At 35.2% G+C, this 9448-nt stretch overlaps 2 protein-coding genes across 2 annotated transcripts; both read left to right on the top strand.

Annotated features, from left to right (window-relative positions):
* The first annotated feature begins 832 nt into the window (after positions 1-832).
* Positions 833-3685, top strand: LOC306844484 (small ubiquitin-related modifier 3-like). The gene is made up of 4 exons (XM_079376652.1): positions 833-880; positions 1641-1769; positions 3026-3097; positions 3188-3685. The coding sequence occupies exons 1-4, from the start codon at positions 860-862 to the stop codon at positions 3248-3250; spliced, it is 285 nt and encodes a 94-aa protein (XP_079232778.1). The 5' UTR covers positions 833-859; the 3' UTR covers positions 3251-3685.
* A 276-nt stretch (positions 3686-3961) lies between these two features.
* Positions 3962-8919, top strand: LOC306844544 (jupiter microtubule associated homolog 1-like). Its single transcript, XM_079376763.1, has 5 exons — positions 3962-4136; positions 5553-5692; positions 6284-6393; positions 6504-6531; positions 7455-8919. The coding sequence occupies exons 1-5, from the start codon at positions 4072-4074 to the stop codon at positions 7598-7600; spliced, it is 489 nt and encodes a 162-aa protein (XP_079232889.1). The 5' UTR covers positions 3962-4071; the 3' UTR covers positions 7601-8919.
* The last annotated feature ends 529 nt before the right edge of the window (positions 8920-9448 follow it).

Below are 9448 nucleotides of genomic sequence, written 5' to 3'. Positions count from 1 at the left end.
ATACGCTACAGTGATTATATTCATACTGCACATGCTCTATTAGCCCCTCATCCTTCCTGGAAAAAAGCAGCCACATGTGATCATTCCTTCAACAAAAAAATTAAATAATTTTCATGTAAAAAAAAAAAAAAAGTATTTTAAAGATCCATTTATTTTTTGTCATCGTGTCTAAAATGTTTGTGTGACACTTAAAAACATAACATTTCAATCAGTGTTTTCTGAGCTTCTAAGAGGCATAGATAGCATTTGTCAATGATATTGTGTCAAGCTAATATACCAAATTTAAGTGTAGGGACAGTTGCAGACGGTCTCAACATGCTGTCCCACCACGACATTGATTTAAAAGCTTGCCATAACATTACATAATTGTTATTTTATGGATTAATAAAGAACCCCCTTCAACAGTAGTTATCGCTCCTTTTATTTTTAAGTAAATAGGTTAAAAATCTACTTGTTACTTGAGAATGTTTTTCAATTTACTATTCTTTGGTTTTATACAGCCAATTTACCTTATTGCTCCCTGTCGGAGCACAAATAAAATTGCAAAATGATATTTAAGAATGATTTAATTACATTTTAATGAATGTTGCAACCGTCCCCTATTGTGGGGTCAGTAGCAACATTTCACTTTGTCTATTCAAGTGTAAATTTACGTATATTAATTTATTAACTCCTTAAATTTTATTTTAATTAAATTTTTTGTTGTTGTTATTATCTGTTTTGAGCTGTAAATATGTGTATTTACCTTTTTATATGTTCAATAAAAAAAGGGTCAGTAATGGGACTCCGGAAATGGACCTTTTTAAATGTCGTCATGTCCGGCGGCATTACGCGCGTCTCGAGTGAGGCAGAGGCAGTCATGGCAGACGAGAAGCCAAAGGTGCGTGTTTAGGGGTCTTTATAAGTGTTGTAATAAAAGTACAATACATATTTGATACATGATGAATGGGTACCATTTATAAAGAGCTTTTTTTTCCCCTCTCTCTCTAATTTATTGTTTAGTAGTTCAGTGAAATGTTGATGGTATTTCATAAAGCTAACACGCTAATTGTCTAGTTAGCTAATGTGGCTTGCAGCTCATACAAACGGCGAGTGATAAGACAAAACTTACAGTAAACGAAGCAGAGTACCAATGGGGTCTATTGCACTTTCACGCGCGCAAAGCGCTCTTGTGTCGCGAACACAATCTGCGTTGATTTATAACTTATTTTGTGTTTTTTCAGTGTAAGTTATATGATGATGTATATTCAGATTTACTCGACTTTCTTCATCTATGCTTTAACTGATGCATCATCAATCATTTTTTTTTAAGACTTTAATATTTGGGGAAAAGTTTGCGCGTGCATTTTTGGAGTATAATGGGAGTCTGAGTGGTTTGCTTTACTGACAGACAAACTCTGCTAACGTACTGTATGGTGTGCTGTAAACACTGAATTTGAAGTGCTTACATTATCAATGTTGTGGTGTCATTATTTCTATTGTTAAATGCATTAGTACTTAGTTAAATGGCTTCGACTGTTTATGGTTGTTTGTTACCTTTTTTTGATTCCTATCAATAAGATGCTATGGTTGTTGATTTTGTATATTTTTCCATTGCACAAGAATTATTGATGGTAGCTTTATTTCACTTTTCATTTCAGGAGGGTGTGAAAACAGAGAATGACCATATAAATCTGAAAGTAGCCGGGCAGGACGGCTCAGTGGTTCAGTTCAAAATCAAGAGGCACACACCCCTCAGCAAACTGATGAAAGCATATTGTGAAAGACAGGTAAGGGTTTTTATGCACATGCAACTGCATAATTTACTTCCTGACAAAAATAATAATCCTTTGTTTAGGTGCACAGGATTATGTTGCCATACTTGCCAATAAGAGATTGGCAAAGATAACATGAATGTCTGGAAATAATTGGTCATAATTTGGATAAAAATGTCAGCTGTATGTATCTGTAGCAAATGAGCTTGTTTTTGTGTAAGTTAGTCTAGTATTGCATTATCAGAGTTCTTCTGATACCCTCTACCTGTTAGTTATGGCTAACATGCTCAGCATGTGTAGTAGATCTAATCTGCCAATTGCACCATGCATGAACACTTAAATCCTTCTAACATACTAAAGCTAATTTTTATGGTTGAACTTTAGTTCATTCTGAATTATGAGACTCATACAAAAGATAAGGTCCTTTCTCATGACTTCTGGTAAGGCTTCATTGGACAACAAATTTTGGATCTATAGATGTTTGAGGAAACCTTAAGCTCAGAGTGGTCCTAGATCCTTTGAACAAAAACTGATTTCTGTAGCACGTGAAGTACACTTCTTGTTCCTTAGTCTTAAATCCCAGAGCTTAGGGCTAATACACATCTCTGGAAAGCCTGCTTTGTTACATCTGTTCGTTTTTTTAAAATGCACGAACAATATAGGATTTTCACCAGATTTTATATATTTATAGATGTGTAGATATAGGAAAAGGTTGGTAGGTTGCAAGAAAGCAGGAAGTGCATAAGTGAGAACTTGTTCTTGAGCTTAGAACAGGAAGTTGTCTTCATCCGTTGTGGTAAAATGTTAAAGGTCATCAGTTATAAGTATGGCGAAAGAAAAGGTGAATTATTGAAAATAGTTGGCAATTTGGTATAAATGTAAATTCAGAAGCATTCAAGATCTGTACAAGTTTGAGAGTTTGTTTTTATTTTAAGACCGGGATCTCCAACCCTGCTCTTGGACTGCTCCCATCCTGCAGATTTCAGTTCGACCCCAATCAAACACACCTGAACCAGCTAAAGGTGTTCAGGGATCCTTGATTATTACAGGCAGGTGTGTTGGAACTGAAGTCTGCAGATGCTAGCTTTTCAGGTGCAAGGTAAGACGTATTTAATGTTAAAAGCAGGCTGTCATTCCGAAACCAGACATTCTATAAAATGCATAAATTGTTGAGGGGTCACTGACTGCATTTTGGAAGACATGCCCAGAGGTAATGCTATAGTTTACACTTCACTTAACTCTCAGGTCCACATTTTCTCTGTTTTGAACAGGGGCTAACAATGCGGCAAATTCGGTTCCGGTTTGATGGGCAGCCAGTTAATGAGACTGACACTCCAGCTCAGGTACAGTTCACTGATATGACCAGTTCTGAATGTCACCATACATTAAGCATGCTATAAAGTCTGATTTCTTTTTGTCCTTTTTATTTCCAGTTGGAAATGGAGGATGAGGATACAATTGATGTATTTCAGCAACAGACAGGGGGCCTGATGTAAATAACAACTACCTCTGCCCTCCATCATCACAGTCATCCCTGTTTCCTGTTTTTTTTCCTCTATAAATTCAGGCTGACGTCCCTCCTCATTGCCAAAAATGTGCCTAAAATGCCCATCAGCTCTCGCAAATCAGATGAATGGTGTTATTAAATTAAACATTAATGTATTTCATCAGATGTGGTCCTAAGAGTGTCAAGACTAAAATGCTGATCAGTGATCAGGTCTTTTTTTGGTTTGGTAGATAGAATGTTGGTCAGTGTCAGTGCTAAAGTACTGTTTTGTTTGCTCAGAGCCATTGGGCTTTTATATATATATTTTATATATGTTGATGTATTTCTCTTTTGTACTCGGGCCAATTTTATTCAATAACTTGTGTTGTGAATTGAAATGTTGATAACCTTTTGTGTTGGAATAAAACTGTTTTACAAAACCACTTGAGGTGGCTCTTTTGTTACTTTTTTTCATTTATTATTTCAGTTGTCGACAGGTTTTATTGTAACCTTATTTACTCTAATAAAACCTGTCGACAACTGAAGAACTCATACAAAACTAAACGGCAAACCGTTTTTGTGAAAATATGCATCCGCGGTAGTTTAGAATGCAAACTAGAAACTTCTAAACTTTTCACAAAGACAGTTTGCTGTCTGGCGCCGTCCCAGTGGCGAATCTGCAGAAGTGCAGCACTAATCTTGTCTAATGGGCGTGTACAAAAGCGCAAATTCAGCACCAAGAGACTGATGACCTGAGCAGGAGACGCTCTTTGTGGCTTTATGACAATCTGTCGAATATAGTTTGGGAAAAGCCGCGAACAGAAGCTCTGCATGTTCAAGATGACGACCACCACCAATTACCAAGGCATGGACCCCACCTCGAGGAACAGCTCCAGGTGCTGATAGATGTCTGTAGGAAGATGATGCTCACGCGCTTTAGGTTGTAGCAAACGGCAAATTATTTAACCGTTGTGATGTATAAAGACGTTATCTGAGATGTAATATTTCTGACAAAAGACGAAATTACTCTCTAGCGAAACGATATTGGCTTAAAAACGGGTGGCGATGCTGATGAGAAATAAACACCATTTTGGGTACAAATACTGCGTTTTGGCATAAAAATAGAAAAAGTTTATTGGATTTTAAAAGCCCATCAAAGCAGCATTTTGTGGTTTATAAAATGCCTGTTCTATTGTACTAACGTGCATCCCTCCGGCGGTGTCTGGAAATCTGGCTGGCTATCTAGACATCTTTTTGGTGGATTCCAGAAGCGCGTGCTGCATTTTTGAGGCATCACTGTCGCTTTTGAAGTCAGCTAGATGTGTATTATAATGCTACAAAATGCTGTCTAGGCAGGCAACTCGCAAGGGTTTGTGACACGGCCTCAGTTTGACTGCAGCATGCCCTAACGGAAACCCATAATTAATGATATAATTGATGAGTAATTAATAGGCTACAGCTTCTTTAATGCATTATGTCAGTCGTTTGTAAATCACTAGTCCCCGAACAGGTTTTCAGAGGAGGCTTGAGCGCATGTGTGTGTATTTTGGTTGGGTGCGGTTCAGTTGGTGTAGTAAAGAATTGTATTATGCTTCCTGTTGTATTCGTCTTCTTTCAAAAACTGAATGCACTAATGGCGTGAATTCTTCACCGTTTATCTGTCGTTTCATCTTTTGGTCAGAATGGTGGAGGGAGATTTATTTCAGCTTGCTGTTTTAGCTCAGTTCATTAAGGCTTTATTGGTATGAACATGAGGAATATTTTGATTAACAGAATATAATTAATAAAACTAATTATACCAACCAATACAGATACATGAGGAATTGTGACATATTTACATTATATAGCCTATCAGGCCTTTTCTGCACAATTATAGTTTGATAAAAAGATGGTTAACCCAACCCAAACGAATTTTCTCTCTACTAAAGCCACAATGTTTTTTTTTTCTTAAATGTGCACTCAATAGCTAATAATGTTACTTTACATGTTATCTGTAAAGGGATCAAAATGACCTTTGATAATTATATAATCATACATTAAAATAAAATAACATGATGCTTACATAAGATGGAGACTTGAGTATATTTCATAAAAAAACGTTTATTGTTTTATTTATCCTTCATTTGTCAAGCTGACAGGGAATGAACAGTAGGCTAAACATCAACAAAAGAAATGGACTTTTAAAATAAAAGGAAACAAGGGGCATTAACTAAATGAACCAAACAAAACGAGTGATTAGTTACAAAAGTTACAGTTTTGACAACTTATTTTATATGATCATATTTATCGTATCTTGCTGTTTTCTTTCCCAGAGTGCTGCGTCCACCAGGTGGAGGTTCAAACATCTGCTTTGGCGCAGATGAAGAGAAACCTGTGAAAAAAAACAAAATGGCATCTAGTATATTTGCTGAACCTGACGACCCTCATGCCCATCGAAGGAACAATCCACCGGGTACTGATTTTTAATGAATTAATATATATTTTTAAATTATATCTCATCTTTCGCCTCTATAATAGCATACTTCTAGGCGGTGTCATTCGCTTGCCTTTAAGTTAAACATTAGAGAAAAAGAATGATAAATATTTTAATGATTGTACATGTGTATGTACTGCTTCAAATCATATACTTTTCAGAGATAAATGACTGGTAACTTGTGCTATTGAGAAACCAAATACAGTTTCAGTTCCACATAAAAACTTGCTAGGTTTTGCTGATTCTTAAACACACAAAAGATTGCACAGTGTGCTTACAATGCTGAATATCAGCTAATTTTGGCTGTTTTTTTATGTACAATTTGTAAGTTACAATAATAATATGCACAGGTTGCCATGTGAGATAAGAATTTCAGATAATTTCATGTGTTTTTCTAAAAACATTACCTGACAATAACATTTGTTATTTGCAAGTCCTCCAGGTAAAGGAATGATTACGTAAGTGTATTTTATGCATAACAATGAACAAAAAACAACTTATAGCCTGAACATCTGGGTATTCGCTATTTTTTATAACATCTATTCACAGGAACTTGAATTTGTTTTATAGGTGGGAAGCCTACAGGTGTGTTGTGTGGAGAACCATCTGCCCCTCTCAGAAGATGCACTGCTCAACCAGCCAACCAAAGTAACACCACAGTCGAAAATAATGTATGCGTGGTAAGATATGGAGACAGTTTCATAACTGAGTAAAAGCAAACTTGTAACCTTGGATGGAGTTTTTATACTGACTTAAGATTTGCTGAGAATGTGCTTTATTTTCTGCACAGAATGGTGAGGAAAACTCAATCACTGTTGGTGAGTGTTCTGATATATATTTGACATGACCCTTTTTTTTTTCATTGAAAAATGTATAGATAGATGGCTTGAATACACATCTTGAGCATGTTTGCTATTAGTTTTTATTTCATTTTGATCATTTTTGGAGGGCATAAGCATGTCAGGGTGATACTGTCATATCAAAAGTCATGTAAACTAATATGTAGAAACATGCAAGTGGATGCTCTTCTCTTAAAATATCCATTAATTTGATCTTTTTATGACAAAGCAAGGCCTAGTTCGGGTTGTAAAATGTTCCTTCCCAAGAATAATCAAATTAATATAATTAAAATATTTATAAATAAATATTTCATGAAATTTGCGGGGGAAAAAACTAACTTTATATTATATTGAAAATTAAATATATAAATATTTGAAAATAATAATGAAGATGTGTACACATATGTATTCAAGGTTCAACATGAATAAAATGAGTACATTTTTAAGAACTCTGCACATGTTCTAGAATCTAGATGTTTTCAATATATTTTTTAAAATACTTCAGATTTGGATCATTTTTACTTATGGCAGGAATACACTACCTACTTTTAAAATCTCAACAGATCTCCTCCGACTAAACAGAATCATAGTCTGAAACTAAAAAATGGAGTCTGTGACCATCATACATTATGAAATTTTCTATGAAATCTGTCAACTCAAATCTGCAGACTGGCTCTGACTTTTGGCATCTAGCAATGATTTACCCAAACCCTAAACAGGAGGAAAGTCTGGGCAAAAGTTGTTGAGTGTATTCCAGCTTTAAATCTCACCCTTGTGACACATGGATCAATGACGGTAGTATAAAACTGAAAAAATAACATTTTCTTTCCATATATTTGTAATGATTTTTTTTAATTATCTGATAATTCATTAATATTTATTTTTTATTTTTACATTCACAGATAGCACAGAAGAACCTGAGCCTATTCAGGAGCAAGATGACACACCAGCTCCACCTTGCCTCTCTGCAACAGAGCAGCCTGCAGCTGGGGTTCCTTCTGGCCGTAGAAACCCACCAGGGGGCAAATCCTCTCTCATCTTAGGCTAAAGATTTGCCTCACTTGAGGATAAGATCTGGGCCTATGTGAAACGAGCATCTCAGAGTAACATGCTGTTCTGTGGTCAGTGTCCATCCTCTGCATAACTGTGTTCATAAACATAAGCCACAAAGAACAGATAAAGTGTGCCACAAATCTCTGAGCTGTGATTTGTTCAAAGAATACCTTTGGTTGGTCACTCAGTCTTGACTTGACTAAGATCAGACCCTTAAGGAAAAACAGATCCTGGGTGTGCACTGCTACTCTCAGATACTGCAAACCATAGGCCAAAATATGCCATCAATGTTCTCCAGTCAGTTTTATTTTATTATTATTGTCATCTATTGTAAGCCTATGAAATGTCTCCATTACTCAGTGTTTGTATCTCTTTTTTTTTATGTATTAAGTTTCTGTCAGCACTTTATGAACTGTGGTGCCCAGTTTGTGGTGCCTCAGGCCTGCTGGTTAAGACACAAGGTTTGAATAATTCCATGTCTCATCCATAACTGAAAAAAGTCTGAAACATTTGTAAATGTAAAGAAAAATGTATGATCGCTGAAGAGATATTTAGTATAAAATGACAACAAAAACACAATCACATACATTAAAGAGTTAAAAAAAGCAACAAACATGAGTGCAATGAAATATTACCTTCTAGTCACTAACAGGTGTGCTAGAAAAGGTGCATGTGAGCAAGCTGTTATTTATTTGTTTGTAAAAAAAAAAGAAAAGTATACAGTCATTGCATCTGATCTGTTATCAAGTAGTCCAGATTCAACAAAACCATTTAAAGTTCTTATTGCCTTGTTATTTTTGACGTATGCCAAAAAAGGTGCTGTATTACGCTATTCTTTGACTCCTTGGAGGAAGTGTGTAACAGAGTCTGTTCATTTTTGTATGTACATGGGCTTTTCTCAAATTAAAAAGAAAAGTAACATAATTTTTGTCTATTGTCGTGAGAATAGAAACTAGAACATAATACCTTACCAGTGTTTCTTCTACTTTTCCATATTGAAAATACATATCCAGATGCTAAGATATAACAGTGTTTACATAGTAAGTAATAGTGAAAGTGAAAGCAGCTCATAGTCACACTGCTTTACACAAAAGCCCTCACCGTCTACAGGCGGCAGCAATGTCCCGTTTTAGGTCATTTGATTTTGACAGCGGTTTTGTTGTTTTTTACTCAGAGCCTACTTTCACATTGCAGTCTGTAGGGGGAACTATATATAAACTAGTGGTTTTCTGCTATTACCACAATGTAGAATTGTAAACATTTAACTTTTGACTAACAATGTACTTCTTTTGGTTGACATTAAACTTTGTCTCTATATTTGACTATTTGTTCTAGCATATGATAGTCTATGTTGTTGTAGTTAGTAGACTAATCTGAGCTAGAAAGAGTGTATTTCGGCACTTACATGAAATTAACAAATAACATATTATATGCCAGTAACTCACTTGTGCATGCATAACCCTTGATCATTAACAAAGATTAAATAATGAGATAATTAGATAAAATAATGTGCAACTGTTGTAATTTCCTAATTGTCTTCTCTTTGAAATATGAACTTAATTGTAATAATGTGTTATTTAGTGATTTCGATGTAAGATAGGCTTGTAGAGCTTTTATTAACAAAAGAACAGACAAGAGTAATTAAAAACTTCAGTTTCTCTTTTCATAAGAAAATGCCAATAGTAACATTCAAAACAAACACTTGCATTTATCAATCTTTTGCACTTTATCCATTCATTGTGTCCATTTAGTAGTTTTTGGAAAGTAATAAGGTAATCCGTATTCTAGATTCAATAAACAAATCATGGAGATGTCTTATAAATCAAAGATGTCTTCCACTTGT

The sequence above is a fragment of the Barbus barbus genome (genome assembly GCF_936440315.1).
Source record: "Barbus barbus genome assembly, chromosome: 25".
Classification (NCBI taxonomy): domain Eukaryota; kingdom Metazoa; phylum Chordata; class Actinopteri; order Cypriniformes; family Cyprinidae; genus Barbus; species Barbus barbus.
Note: the sequence above shows the minus strand (reverse complement) of the source record. Positions and strands in the feature narration are given on the sequence as shown.